Source organism: Sapajus apella, unplaced genomic scaffold (genome assembly GCF_009761245.1).
Source record: "Sapajus apella isolate SASKATOON/1434 unplaced genomic scaffold, GSC_monkey_1.0 scaffold19, whole genome shotgun sequence".
In the NCBI taxonomy this organism is placed as follows: Eukaryota; Metazoa; Chordata; class Mammalia; order Primates; family Cebidae; genus Sapajus; species Sapajus apella.
The window spans coordinates 6,977,494-6,992,877 of record NW_022436959.1 but is presented as its reverse complement, the minus strand read 5'-3'; the positions used below and the strand labels follow the sequence as shown (position 1 = coordinate 6,992,877).

At 48.6% G+C, this 15,384-nt stretch overlaps 1 protein-coding gene across 5 annotated transcripts in view; it reads right to left on the bottom strand.

Moving 5' to 3' along the window:
• The window catches only part of NOD1 (nucleotide binding oligomerization domain containing 1), a 61,935-nt gene that overhangs the window by 31,963 nt on the left and 14,588 nt on the right, over positions 1 to 15,384 (bottom strand). For 3 of the 5 annotated variants that reach the window (XM_032286891.1, XM_032286890.1, XM_032286887.1), the window contains exons 2-6: positions 10,872 to 11,015; positions 10,118 to 10,219; positions 6,587 to 6,907; positions 5,028 to 5,202; positions 1,101 to 2,925 (exon numbers count right to left, since the gene is read on the bottom strand). In XM_032286891.1, coding sequence (XP_032142782.1) covers positions 1,101 to 2,925; positions 5,028 to 5,202; positions 6,587 to 6,787 — 2,201 coding nt within the window. In that variant the 5' untranslated portion in view covers positions 6,788 to 6,907; positions 10,118 to 10,219; positions 10,872 to 11,015. Of the gene's footprint in view, positions 1 to 1,100; positions 2,926 to 5,027; positions 5,203 to 6,586; positions 6,908 to 8,408; positions 8,447 to 10,117; positions 10,220 to 10,871; positions 11,016 to 15,384 lie in introns of those variants that run through there. The other 2 variants (XM_032286888.1, XM_032286889.1) reach the window with 2 other exon arrangements.

The following is a 15,384-nucleotide window of genomic DNA, read 5'->3' as shown; positions in this document are numbered from 1 at the left end:
TTGCTTGAACCTGGGAGACGGAGGTTGCAGTGAGATGAGATCGCACCACTGCACTCCAGCCTGGACAACAGAGTGGGACTCTGTCTGGGGAAAAAAAAAAAAAAAAAGATGGACAGAGGGCAACACGAGTGTGAGACTGCCTAGGGCTACAGAGGGAGAGTCACTCCTGAGAATACAGAGAACAGACTCGGGGTGTTCCAATTCCCAGGCTAGGGCAGCCTTCAGCCCCCTGCATCCCATGTCACCATGCAATTTACACTCTGACACTGGTGTGACAGGCACTGGGAATCAGTTCCAAATCCCTACTGGTCTTCAGAAATGCATGAGCCAAGTAATGGTGAATTTAACCCCATGGAGATTTACAAGATTTATTTTATATAGGAAATGCTAATAGAAGAAAACAGACTGGTGTCTGTTTCCACTAAACTACGGAACAGGAAAACAACCACGAGTCAGCATTTTAACTGAGATCTCTAGCAGTGCAAAGGGCTGCTGGCTTTGATCACAGAAAATCACCAATGCCAGTTAGCACAAGGTCTGCTTTCTCTGCAGTAATAAAAGCTTCCATATTCCGGAAACTTTTTGAGGACTATCTCTGAGCCTTGCATTAATCTTAAAAGGAGGCTCTTTATGCAGTCTGGCACTACCAGGTCCTAGCTGTGTGATCTAGAGCAAGCTATTAACTTCTCTGTGCCTTCACTTCCTCATTTGCCAAAATAGAGACAGTAATAGTACCTAAGTTATAGGGTTGTAAAGAGCATTCCATTAGGTAATGTTTGTAGTGCACTTCACCCATTCTCAATCAATATTGGTCTTTGTGGCTATAACTGATAGGATTATGAGCATCTTCTTTTTCCAGGTGAGGGCACAGAGGCTGTGAGAGGTGAGCATGTTGTTCAAGGGCACCCAGCTGTGGCTGACCCAGGTCCACCTGCCTCGAAGCTTTGCACCTTGCCCTCTGGCCCCCTGAGAGAGAAAAGGTCTGGATATTCCAAGGCCCATGGTCATGAGTCCCAGGGGATCCTGGTCCATGATGCCAATCCTGGTGCCCCCCAGCCTGGCCTGACGGCCCACCTGCTCCCCTTGCCTGGCAGCCTTACCTGATAACGGTGAGGCGGCTGAAGCAGGGCCGCAGCTCCTGCACGCCGTAGTCGTTGAGATTGTTGTTGTCCAGGTCTAAGGCCAGGCGCTTGGGGAAGTGGTTCAGGACAAAGGAGAGGGCGCTGCAGTCGGCCGAGCAGGCGTTGCAGTAGGTCAGCTTGAGGTAGTTGGCGCAGATGCCCCTGGCCGCCAGCTGCCCCACCTTCTGGCTCTGTGTCTCATAGATGCAGCGCAGCATCCAGATGAATGTGGGCATGGCCTGCACCTGGTTGAAGCTTTCTACCTGAACTCGGGGCAGGTTCTTCAGGTAGCCCCGCAGGCTGGAGAACAGGTGTGCCCACAGGGCCTTGCGCTTCCTCCTCAGGGCCGCCGTGGGCACCAGGTACCGCAGGAGTTTCTGTTTGGCTTTGGACAACAGCCCGCACAGGAAGAGGTTGGTGAACTGGAAGTGATCCTTGTTCTTAAAGAGGTCTTCCCCCACCGGGCCGCTGCCCTGCAGGCACTGGAACCCGAGGAAGGGAGGATAGCAGGACGCAGCCACTGCCCCCCCAGAGGGCATCCACTCCTGGAAGAATCTGAGCAGCTCCCGAGTGCCCACCCTGTCATCCAGCACAAGGAAGAAGGCCGTAAAGAAGGCCTGGAGGGTGAGGTGCAAAAACTCGTAGGACTGCTGTTCCCCACCGGGGCCCAGCTCCGGCAAGGCCCGCAGGAAGCCCAGCTGCCTGTCTCCCTCCTGCAGCCCGGAGGCCTGCACCTCCTCCTGGGTGAAGACAAAGAGGCTCCTGTTCATGCCCCAGTGGGCCACCTGCCCCAGCGAGCACAGTGTGTCCCGGCTGGCACGGAGGGTCTCCACCGGGCTGCGTGTGTTCCGCTGCACCAAGCTGCTGGGCTGCATCCTGTTCAAGTGGACTTCGGTGACTAGCAGGAAGACGTCGGTCAGGGTCATCGTGCAGTCGGGCAGCTGCGGTGAGCCTTCGAAGGCGGCGTGGAAGTGCTGGAAGCACCGGAAGATGATCCAGCAGAAGAGGGGCACGGTGCACAGGCTGCAGAGGTTGGGGTTGGCTTCCAGCTGGCTCAGCAGGCGGTCCCGCACAGCCCGCTCCGGGAACATCCTCTTGGCGTAGGCGCGCAGGTGGCTGGGGGAGAAGCCCCGGAGAAGCACCTTCTTCCGCAGGAACTGGCGCGGGACCTCGACGCCTGTGCGGGCCGTGAGCAGCTTGCTAGCCCCCTTGAGCAGCTTCCCGCTGAGCAGGTTAGCCAGTAGGACCAGAGGGTGGGCAGGCTCCCAGGGACAGGAGATGTCAGGCACACGGCTCAGGTCCAAGTCCGAGTGCAGCTCATCCAGGCCATCGAAGGTGAAGAGGGCCACCTGGGGAAAGCGCAGCAGGAAGGCGAACACCTCCTCGGGGTCCTGCTCCGGGTAGCAGTAGTGCTTGAAGAGTAGGTCCATCAGACACAGCCTGTCACTGTCCCTGAAGCAGCTGAACATGCGGCAGCGAAAGTGGAAGAAGAATTTGACTCCTGCGTCCAGCTGGCCCGTGGCCCAGAGGCTCTGCAGCCGCTGCAGCAGCATGGACTTGCCCACCCCGGCATCGCCCAGGACGAAGATGGTCTCGCCCTGCTCGTTGAGGACGCCGGTGGTGTGGTCCAGGAGGCAGGCCAGGCTGCCCAGGCTGCCCAGGCTCTCATTGCTGAAGCCGACCAGCTCCATGATGGTGTCCGTGTAGGTCTCCTCCAGCAGCAGCTCCTCCTTCTGGGCGTAGCACAGCATGAACTTGGAATCACGGCCCAGGTGGTGTCGCAGCTGCTGGGTGTACCTGCTCACTGGAGGGAGGGATGGCAGGGCACAGCGGCATGGTGAGAGGGAGAGAGGCAGAAACAGCATCAAACAGGGAGGTCTCAAAGAGGAGAGGCAAGTGTGCAAACAATTCACCACCTGGAGCCTGAGGCCAGCGCAGCCACTCCTCAGATCCTCAGATGCAGGCCCTGGGGCGTGTCACAGACCCAGCTTTCCTGACCCAGAGGGCCCTGGGCTTTGATCCCTCTGCTTGACCTCAGATTTAGCCAGACAGAAGGTGGCAGACTTCAGCTGGGACCAGTGTCTGAGACAAGCCATCCTTATTCCTCTGCATGATATTGTCACTGAACTGCAGCTAAACGCTGAAGCCCCTCGCATTTGAGGGCCAGGCCAGCCCCCACCAACACCGCATTTTTGTCGTTAGAGATAGGATCTTGCTCTGTCCCTCTGGCTGGGGTGTAGTGGCCCAGTCACTGCAGTCTCAACTCCCGGGCTAAGCAGTCCTCCCACCTCAGCCTCCCAAGTAACTGGGACCACAGGCATATGCCATCACGCCCAATTAATTTTTGTATTATTTGTAGAGACGGAGTCTCGCCATGTTGCCCAAGCTGATCTCAAACCCCTGGGCTCAAGCAATCCACCTGCCTTGGCCTCCCAAAGTGCCAGGGAGTATTATATACTCCTCAATAATTTTTAGTAAATTTAAGAAGTTGTGCAAACTTCACCACAGTCCAGTTCTAGAACATGTCCACCATCTTCCCAGAGTTTTCTGGAACCTATTTGCAGCCAATTCTTGGGTTGTAGGCAACTACTGATTTGCTCTGTCTATAGATTTACCTCTTCTGGACATTTCATAGAAATAGAATCATACAATACGCAGTCTTTTGTGTGAGGCTTCTTGAAGAGTAAATTACACTGTAAAAGCTAGTAAAGTAGCTGGCTAATGGAACCGAGAGAGAAGTCTTTCAAAAGAATGATTCCTCATGGGAATATTTTCCCTTTTTTCATGGGGAAAGAAAACACCGAGAGGCAGGAAGGAGCAGACAGAGCCAGAAGCTGGCAGTGGCTGGCAGGCACCTGCAGGGCCATGGGAGCAGAGCCCAGTCCTGGCACTGCCAGCTGGCCTTGCTTCCCCAAAACACACAACTGTCCTGTGCTTCAATTTCCAAGGGCACATTGGATTCTTTAAAAGGCAGGATTTGGGTCCTTGGTGCTGGTATGTTACCAACAGCTGTCTCAAAGTGGAGAGCTTAAAAGCAGGGAAAGAAAACTCCTGCCCCAAAGCAGATCCAGTAATAAGTTCTCACATGCCTTGGACTGCTGCTGTCCTGACTGCCATTGGCAGGGACACATTTGTGAGAGCTCTTCCAGCAGACTCGAAGCTCCTTGAGGGCAGGAACCCTATCTGTGCCTGCTCACCACTGTCTCCCTGACATCCAGCACAGGGTAGGGTCTTGGGATGTGGTGGGTTCAGCAAAACATTCTTATTAAACTAATCAATTAACTAATGGGGTTTCCCACCGTGCTTTGGAAATAAGGACTGGCACCCAAGGGTGACGGAAGAATACTTTGCCTAGAATTAAACCTGGCAAGGCTTTTTTTTCTTTCCTTTTTTTAGCGACAGGGTCTCACTCTGTCACCCAGGCTGGAGTGCAGTGGCACAATCATAGCTCGCTGCAGCCTCTGACTTCTGGGCTCAAGCAGTCCTCTTGCCTCCTGGGCTCAAGCAGTCCTCTTGCCTCAGCCTCCCCAGTAGCTGGGACTACAGGTGTGTGCTACCATGTCCAGCTAAAGATTTTTTAAAAAGAAAAAAAAAATACAACCTTGAATTTGTGCAGCCCTTAAAATGTCTACATATGTCAGGATAGGAAGAAAGCAAGGGGTCAGAACAGAGGCCATTCCCACGCGTCCGCAGGCCCCTCTATAAACCAGACCATCAAAGTGTGGGCAGTTCAATTGCGGTCACCTGGGCTGCACATGGGTCACAGGGTTCAGCTGTTCCTTTCTAAAATGAAAATAGCACCTGGGCCTGCTTCCTGAGGTGGCACTCAGGGCTGGCCCAGCCGTTTCCACACCCCAGGGCTCTGCTTGCACTAGTGCCTGTGGTCTTGCTGGGGCTGCCTCCTACCTGGGTCAGTGTTGACCACGACTTTGCTCTGAATGAGTAGGGAAGGGGAGAAGCCGATCTCCAGCAGCCAAGGCCTGAGGTCCACGTAAGCGTCTGCGAGTTGCTGGAGCAAGTAGAGGAAGAACTCGGACACCTCCTCGCCCTTGCTCTGTACCAGGTCCAGAATTTTGCGGACCTGGAAGCAACACAAGCATGAGGGCACGGGCTGGCATGAGGGGCATCCTCCTACTGTAGGGGCCCTCAGGCAGGCTCAGGGCAGGGCTCTGAGTTCTTACTATAGCCGGTAGCTACCCCATCCCCCCAGCTGCTGTGACAGTCAATGTATTGGAACCCCAAAGCTGTGAAATGACCTCCTGAGCAAGACATAAAACCACCCAGCTCTAAGAAACCAGGAGGCTTCCATGAGCCTAAAAATAAAAAGGACAAACTCACAACTAGAGCCCCATCTAGCCATGGAATTCTCTCTCTGCCTCCTTTTCCCTCTTCTTTTCTTGGAGACAGGGTCTTGCTCTGCCCAGGCTGGAGTATAATGGCATGGTCTCCAACTTAACCTCCCAGGTTCAAGGGATTCTCCTGCCTCAGCCTCCCAAGTAGCTGGGATTACAGGCACGCACCACCATGCCTGGATGAGTTTTGTTTTTAGTAGAGACAGGGTTTCACCATGTTGGCCAGACTGGTCTCAAACTCCTGACCGCAGGTGATCCTCCTGCCTCAGACTCCCAAAGTATTGGGATTACAAATGTGAGCCACGCTACCTGGCCTTCTCCTTTTCCCTTTTAACCTGACACAATGCCGTGCAGGAATGAGAGTGGAGTGGGGAGGAGGAGAGCACTCACTGGGCATAATGAGGTGGGCACCCGGACCACACAGCAGGGGGACGTCAGGCCATACATTATAAATGGATTTTTTTCTTGTTAAAAATGCAGGAAAACAAATCAAGAGAGGAGAACAAAGCACACGAGTGTGCTACTGCTTCCCCCAGACATCGTCCTGGCATGTCACAAACGGGTCATGTCATTCCTCTCACCATGAAAGAATTTGTGGTCTCCATTTTATTTTTCAGGAAATGACACAAAGCTGAAGTGAAAGTAAGGGCTGGTAAGCCTTCCCACGGTGGAGCGGGGAAGAGTCTTCACTGTGGACCCGCTTGGGATGCCGTCATTCTTGAACCTGAGGCAGTTTCCCTCCGAGTGTCACCCAGCCACGAGCAGCCCTCCAGCCTTCGGAGGCACTGAGTGAGCATCACTGCTGGGGGTGCTTTGATACTTATGTTCTTTTTCCCTCCTAATATAAAGAGGATCTAAAAATGAAGTGTCTGGGAACCAATACACACAGCAATGAGAGCTGAGATGTCAGGTTTTGCTCCAGACACAAACACGGAAGTGAAATACCTGATTGTGCAACCTGCTACCCCAGGCGTCTGTGTGCTGTTAGTACCCCAAAAAGCAGCCCTGCCCGCTGGACCAAACTCCCACACTCTTCACTCAGATCAACAGGGCGAGGCCTCTTCCAGCTCCCAGGCCCACACACTGCCCATCCCGGCCCTGTCCCCGGGGCACCTTGTCGGGTGGGGTGGGGCAGGCACACACAATCTCCGCGTCTTCGGCTGAGAAGTAGTCATTCTTCAGCAGGTTGTCCACCAGACACTGAGTGTTGCGGATGTGAGTGACCAGAAGTTCCCGGTTGCTTTTCACTAATTGAATGTGGGGGTGTGCCTCTGACGGGATTATTTCCATCTCACTGGGGCCCTGCTCTTCCATAGTTAAAGTGGCAAGCAGTTACTTTTCCCAAATTCATCTTTGGCTGCATGTGTCCTTTCAGCAGAAGGGAAATCAGGATTCAGGTCAGCCCTCCAGGACCCCCGCTACTCTGCGCAGCCCCTGAAGAGACCAAGGACATCATCAATAAAGCAAAAGCTACAGAAAGAGCTCACCCCACCTCCCACTGGTCCTGAGGTTTCTCTACCTACAGGAGGAGGAGCCATGCTTAAGATGTTTATCTGGCCAGGCGAGCTGGCTCATGACTATAATCCTAGCACTTTGGGAGGCTGAGATGGGGAGACAGCTTGAGGTAAGGCCAGCAGTTTGAGACCAGCTTGTGCAACATACTGAGACCCCCATCTCTACAAAATATTTTTTAAAAATTAGCCAGGCATGGTGGCACACACCTGTAGTCCTAGCTACCGGGGAGGGTGAGGCAGGAGGATCACACGAGTACAAGAGCTCAAGGCTGCAGTGAGCTATGATCACACCACTGCTCTCCAGCCTGGGTGACAGAATGAGGCACTGTCTCTTAAAAAAAACTTTTATCTTAGATGCATTAAAGAAAAAAATCTTAATTTAATTGTTTGCACTTGAGGGTTACATCACTAAGGCAGGCGACCAGAGACGGCCAACTTTTTTTTTTTTTTTAATCAAAACTTCTTTATTATTATAAAACACAAGTGTGCTTTGATCCTAGACTGGGATAGAGATGGAAAGGTGTATTATTTTATGTAATCAGGTGAACAGGGCTTGAGGTTTCTGCATTCCCCAAGCAGGGAGCAGGCCCAGAAGTGGGAAAGGAGGACCTGTGGGTCTGGTGAGAGACAGGGTCTGAGCACAAAATAGGCTGGGGAGAGAGACGGCAGCATGAAGTCTCCTGTAGCACCCAGAGGCAAGGGACCTGGGGACAGTGATGTCTCAGTCACTGTTGTCCATTTTAGGTTGTGCTATAACCTCCTCTCCTGGGTCCTTGACCTTCAGCAAAGTCTGTTATACACAAGCACCCTGGAGAAGGAGGGAGGAAGCAATGGCCCCATGTGGCATGAAGCGGGACAGAGGGAGGGCAGAGGTGCAGGACAAAGAGGGAGCGCCGGCACAGAGCTCCCGGGACTAGATTCCCAAGAGAGGCATCTCTCTGAAAACCCCTGAAAATTTGGTGCAAGCTATTTGATTTGGGCATTAAAAAATGCTTCGGCTCATCTGAGTTATCCCAAAATTTCACTGACTACATTTCTTGTAACACTAACAGCAAAAAATCATAAAAATAAAAAAAAAAAATCCCACAGAAGATCCTTCAGACTCTTCTTGTCCAGGCATCCTTGTATGTGTAAAATGATCTTGGAAGTCGAAAGGCTTGGAACTGGCCACTTTGTCCTTTGTCTAGGCAGGAAAACCCATGCATTACAGAAACAGTTAAAATTTTATATATATGTATAATTGTACTTTAGGGTACAAGGGGTACCTGTGCAGATCATGCAGGATTGTTGCATAGGTACATACTTGGCAATGTGGTTTGCTGCCTCCATCCCCCGTCACCTATATCTGTCATTTCTCCCCATGTTATCCCTCCCTAACCTCCCTAGCCCCTGCTGTCTCTCCCCTACTTCCCCCAACAGACCCCAGTGTGTGATGCTCCTCTCCCTGTGTCCATGTGTTCTCATTGTTCAACACCCACCTATGAGTGAGAACATGCGGTGTTTGATTCTCTGTTCTTGTGTCAGTTTGCTGAGAATGATGGTTTCCAGGTTCATCCATGTCCCTACAAAGGACACGAACTCATCGTTTTTGATGGCTGCATAATATTCCATGGTGTATATGTGCCACATTTTCCCTGTCCAGTCTATCATCGATGGGCATTTGGGTTGCTTCCAGGTCTTTGCTATTGTAAACAGTACTGCAGTGAACATTTGTGTACATGTGTCCTTATAGCAGAATGGTTTATGATTATTTGGATATATACCCAGTAATGGGATTGCTGGGTCAAATGGAATTTCTATTTCTAGGTCCCTGAGGAATTGCCACACTGTCGTCAGTGGTTGAACTAGTTTACACTCCCACCAACAGTGTAAAAGCATTCCTATTTCTCCACATCCTCTCCAGCATCCATTGTCAGGACATAGGCATAGGCAAAGACTTCATGACTAAAACACCAAAAGCATTGGCAACAAAAGCCAAAATAGACAAACGGGACCTAATTAAACTCCAGAGCTTCTGCACAGCAAAAGAAACAATCATTAGAGTGAACCAGCAACCAACAGAATGGGAAAAAATGTTTGCAATCTACCCATCTGACAAAGGGCTAATATCCAGAATCTACAAAGAACTAAAGGAGATTTACGAGAATAAAACAAACAAAACCATTCAAAAGTGGGCAAAGGACATGAACAGACACTTTACAAAAGAAGACATATATGAGGCCAACAAACATATCAAAAAATGCTCATCACTGCTCATTAGAGAAATGCAAATCAAAACCACATTGAGATCAATCTCACGCCAGTTAGAATGGCAATCACCAAAAAAAATTTTTTTAAGAGTTCCAAAAAAACTTCATAGATCTTTTATAACACTATCAGCATCATTAATATGTTTCACAAGCCACATCTGTTAACATTCAGGTCCAGTGGTTCTCAATTTTTTTTCCACCAAGTGGCACATGAGTCTTCCGCTCTCTGACACACTTCCATGTTTTGTTTTGTTTTACCTATCAAACTGCAAAACATTGCAAACCTTACAGGGATTCTCAGCCAGACCCCACACAATAACTTTCTTATTAGTACGAAATGGTTGAGCAGGGAAGAGTACAATTTAAAATTATCAGCAACAGAAGGGCAGGCGATACCAAAAAATAACTTAAAGGGATGAAAATGACTGGTTATTGTTCCAATAAAGGTTATTAGATGCTAACCCAGCCTTTTCTTTTTTCCTTTTTTTCTGAGACAGGGTCCTACTCTGCAGCCCAGGGTGGAGTGCAGTGACACAATCTTGGCTCACTGCAACATCTGCCTCCTGGGCTCAAGCAATTCTCCTGCCTCAGCCACCTGAGTAGCTAGACAGGCACATGCCACTAGGCCCAGATAATTTTTGTATTTTTAGTAGAGACGGTTTCACCATGTTGGCCAGCCTGGTCTTGAACTCGTGACCTCAAGTGATCTGCCAGCCTTGGCCTCCCAAAATGCTTGGATTATAGGTATGAGCCACTGCACTCAGCTATTTTCTGTAGCAGTCAATTCTATGACCCACTTTAGGATCCCTAGCTTTAGAAAAGCAGTTCATTTAGAGCATACCAATTGACAATATTAAATTTAAATTAGCTGTTAATAATACCTTTTTAAGTTTCTGGCATCATTCTTTGAAGTTAGTCCGAATATTTTAAAACAACATGCTTTAAATCTTCAATTTCTAATTTCTTTCTGGAATCTGCAAAATCTAAGAAAAGAAAGACTTAAAAAAATTATTGTGCCACAAGGCGAATGAATGAATAAAATTGGCAAGAGAATAATTTTAAAATCGAGTACTCCCAGATGTCAGACTACTCTCTGTACCTTCTTCTTTTAGGGCCATGTTTTCTAAACGTTAAACAGCCCCACCACAGTCACTTTTTTGTTGTTCTTGCCATAATTGAGTCTTACCTGTACTTTATTTGCTTAACTTTTGGCTTTCAATTGAGTTTTGAAAACTCTAATATATTAATTTTAAAGGAATGTTATGTCACCATTAGAGACAGAAAAAAAATCCTTCGCAATTCATAGAAAGTAACAAAAATTAACACACCAGAAATACAACAATGTTATTACATTCCAGCTAGTCCTGCTGCCTGGAACGGCTCCAGGGTTGGGCCTGTTTTCTCCTGGGAGCCTTTGAGAGATGTTAAAGACACAGTAGCACAGAACTGAGACTTTTCTTTAAGATAATCACAAGGCTGAGAGAAAACTGGAAAGAAGTGCTTCTCACTTTGTGATTTAGCATTTTTCAATGCCTTGCTCCATTCTTTAGAAAGCTGGGAAGGGTGCTGCACAACTTCCTTCATCCCTCCTCTCCCAATTTTGCCTGCCTACCACGAGGGGCCCATTTTACTCACTGTTTCTGTCTCTTCCAAGCCTGCGATTCCCATAAAAACAGCGACTTGTCTTCCCAGACGTTTCCTGTAATCACCACCACAGACATCTCTACCTCTTGCCATCAACAGCAGAAACGGAAGGAAAGTCTTCTGATTTACAACCACCTAAATAAAGCAATATAATACACGTCAGCCATCTGGCAAGGAGGCTGCTTTGCAATTTCTAGAGCCCTAGTTTGAGATTAAATCAGGTGTGCAGAGTTAGCTCAATGCAGCAAAAACTTAACAAGGTATGGATGTCAGAAGGGAAAGCAGAGAAACTCAACACTGCTCTGGTAAACAGAATCTTAGGGCAGACCAAAACCATACCATGGGAGACTGGAGATAAATTCAAAGTTCATGGGCATTCATTACCACAAATGCCAGAGAGGCAGAGATCTGCTGGCCCTGGGAGGTGATCCTTTCCTTTCTTCACCGGGTAAAGGGTGGGTCCAGTTGATGAAGAGGGTCTGGTCCTCCCTTCCAGGCAAAGAAAAGGCCAAGGTTGGGCTGGGGCCAGGACCAGATATCTGGGAGCTGGGTCTGCTGTCCTGGATAAAGGGTGGGGCTTTCCCGGGCCAGTGGTCCAGACCAATGGGGACTGAAGTTGGAAATCCTGGTAAGGCAGCTCCAGGGAATACCCAAAGAAAGAAACCAAGCTAATGAATGCAGCCAGAAAACAGGACCCACCGCAGAATAAAAGATGGATCACCAAGTGGAGAAATGAAGCAGAGGAGATGGGAGGCGGGTGAGTCCCCACCCAAAGCCGTCTCCTGAGGCAAAGGCAGGTGGGGGTAGAGCCTGTTGGCAGTGATGGAGCCCCGAAGGGAGCTGGGGCCCGCACAGGCATCTCCTCCCAACTCCTCTTCTTTCTGGCTTTCTGCCCTCAGAGAGGGTTAGTTCCCAGGGTAAGGAAATCCTAGGGGTAATTCACCACTCCAGGCTCCTCACAGAAACCTGAGCCCAAGTCCTATCCTGCAGTATGGTCTTCCAAAGTAAATAAAACGTCTGCAGAGCCTCCAGGAGAAGATGCAGGGAAGCTGCTCTGGAGAAAAGGAAGCAGGGACCACGGAGGGGCGGGTCTTCAAATGGAAAAAGAATGTCACAGAGTAGCTCCGTTGAACTGAAATATGACACAAGCCTCCCAGTAATTTAAAACTTTCTGGTAGCCACATTAATAAAAGGAAAAGCGAACAGGTGAAATTAATATCAATAATATGTTTCAATTCTAATACACTCAAAATATTTCCGTATGTCATCCATACCAAATTTATTTATTTATTATTCATTATTTGAGATGAAGTCTCACTCTGTCACCCAGGCTGGAGTGCAGTGGCACGACCTCTGCTCACTGCAACCTCCATCTTCCAGATTCAAGTGATTCTCCCGTCTCAGCCTCCTGAGTAGCTGGGATTACAGGTGTGCCCCACCATGCCTGGCTAATTTTGTATTTTTAGTAGAGACAGGATTTCATCATGTTGCCCAGGCTGGTTGTTGAACCCCTGGCTTCAAGTGATCCTCTCACCTCAGCCTCCCAAAGTGCTGGGATTACAGGCGTGAGCCACCAGGCCCAGCCTGTCAATACAAGGTTTATAAATGAGATAGTTTACATTCTTTTTCTTCATACTAAGGCTTGAAAACCCGGCATGTGTTTTACATTAACCACACATCTCAATTTGGATCAACCATATTTCCAGTGCTCAAGAGCCACACGCAGCCAGGGGCTACTGAGGTGGACAGCACCACCCCAGAGCCATCACTAGAAGGTAGGGTGGTGAGATGCCAGAGTTCCTGCCTGCCTGTCCTTCCATTTGCAATGCTGATGCCAGCAATGATCTTAATTGGCTTTTCAGATCAGGTTCATGGGCAACTTAGTGAGACAGAGGTTAAAGACGTGAGGTGACTGAAAATTCTGCAAGCTCAGGAAGAAAGTACATACTGGGCCTACTGGCTTATGCTCAGTGTCAAATTCCCTTCACTGCTGCATACAATTTTGCAGCTTTGCATCCTTGCAAAGATCAGAGAGTAAGATAGAAAAACGCTGTTGATGTATGGTGAGTCAGGGCTCTCCTATATCACTGGTGGGAATGTAAATCTGTAGAAGTCTCTGGAAAGCCCTTTGACACCATATGTGTCAACAGCCTGTGAAAACTTTCTATTTAGTAACTTCCCCTTCTAGAAACCTGCCTTTTGAAAAGAATCAGGAGTTCTGACAGTTTTTTTTGCTTTTTGTTTTTTTAAAACAAGGGACTTCCAGTCCTGGCTATAATAGAGTAACTTGTGGCTCACGCAGAGGACAACTGCAGGTGAACGGATTGACAAAGCATGGCATATTCATACAGTAGAACACAATCCAACAATACATGCAAATGAAATAAGAATACATCATGAATGAGTGTCATAGATAGTATGCTGAGTGAGAGAAGCCAGGCTTAAAAGAGTACATAGGGCTGGGTGTGGTGGCTTATGCCTGTAATCCCAGCAGTCATAAGGTAGGGGTAGAGCCTGTTGGCAGTGACGGAGCCCCGAAGGGAGCTGGGACTCATACAGGCATCTCCTCCCAACTCCTCTTCTTCCTGGCTTTCTGCCCTCAGAGGGGGTTAGTTCCCAGGGCAATGGAATCCCAGGGGCAATTCACCACTCCAGGTCGAGGCAGGTGGATCACTTAAGGCCAGGAGTTCAAGACCAGCCTGGCCAACGTGGTGAAACCCTGTCTCTACTAAAAATAACAAAAATGAGCAGGGCATGGTGGTGCATGCCTGTAATCCCAGCTACTGGGAGGCCGAGGCAGGAGAATCACTTGAATCCAGGAGGTAGAGGTTGCAGTGAGCTGAGATTGCACCTTTGCACTCCAGCCTGGGTGACAGAGCGGGACTCCATCTCAAAAAAAAAAAAAAGATTGCATACAGATGATTCCGAAAATCTGATCTAGAAATCAGAATAATGGTTTCCTGAGGCAGGGGGTAGATGAGAGTGAGGGAGAAATTAGCTGCAAAGAGGAGTAAGGGGAATTTCTGGGAAGACAGAAATGTTCTGTGTCTTGATTGCGGTGCTTGCTCTCTCCCTCTTACATGGTCATGTGTGTGTGTACGTGTGTATGTATGTGTGCATGAATATAAAGATACATACGACTTCTCAAAAGTCAGCAACCCATATACTGAAATCTGTCAATGCTATTGTATGAAATTAATTTCCATGAAATTGATTTAATTAGAGGCAAAATAAAGTTTTTCCAGATAAAAACTGAGACTTTTTGCTACAGAATCAGCACTAAAATGAATACTAAATAGAGTTTTTCAGGTAGAAGAAAAATGATCCCAAGACAAAAATAAAATGATGAACAACAGTAAGTGTTAATATGCTGAGAAACAGAAATGAGTCCTGATAGAATTATACTGTATGAACATCTTGTGAGGTCGCCAGGACCCAACAGGAAATGACTGACCTAGAAAGGGTCTCGCCTCCTGGAGAGCAATGAGGACTCTGTTCCTGAATCATGAGGTGGCCCCAGAGAAACCACAGATACACACTCAGTGTCACTTTCACCCCGGGCTTCTTTCTTTCCTTGCCTGTCCCACGGGGCCCTGAGAGGGGATGTGAATTTCTTAGAACTGAGATGCTAAGGTTAAAAAGAAAATGTATAAAACTGTTCTCCATATGTTCCACTCTAAGTTTTGATAATTTTCTGTAAGTATAAGGTGGTACCTGCTCACGATAGAAAACTTGGGAAATACAAAAAAAAAAAAAGAAGAATTTTAGAACAAGAAATTAAGTTCCGTATCACCCACATGCAGTAACCACTATTCTCGCTTTGGAGCACTTCCGCTCAGCTTTTCTCCGCGTGCATTTGCGCTTGTGCTGACTTTCTGCATGTTTGGCATCACACCATGTTTTTGTTGTACTCTCACCACGATCTTGTATTTCTTTGTAACTAAGGCCCTCTCTTGAGCTGCAGAAGCTGGCTTCCAGCTGATTTGGCTTCTAGAAAGCAGAATGCTTTGCTTTCTTTCCCTGGTTTTTCTTTTGTAAAGAAGGGTAAGAACTCACCTGCCACTCTGTTATTTTAAAGCTCTTCATCTGAGAAATCCCAAGTGCCAAAGTGAGGCTCAAAGGTAATGGCAAATGGTCTCCCTTTCCTTGGCCCGGCCCTGCCTGCCTGAACTGCCACAGCAAACCTGGGCACCTTGCCCAGTAGCCTCTGCCAGCTGCAAGTCACATGACAGTGCTCTACCTTCAGCGTGACCGGATCTCTGTAGAAGGAATGAAGAAGGCTGCAACCTCATGGAGCTGTCCCACCACCCTCTGGCCCTGCTCACCCCCTCAGCTGAGAGAGGGTGAGGGGCAACTCCATGAGGTTGCAGCCTTCTTCATTCCTTCTACAGAGATCCGCTGAGCACTTCCTCATGGATAGCCCTGCAGGGTGCGAGGGCTTAGTCTGAGAATAGCTAACACCAAGTGGTTTTTTTTTTTTTTTTTTTTTTTTTTTTTTTTTTTT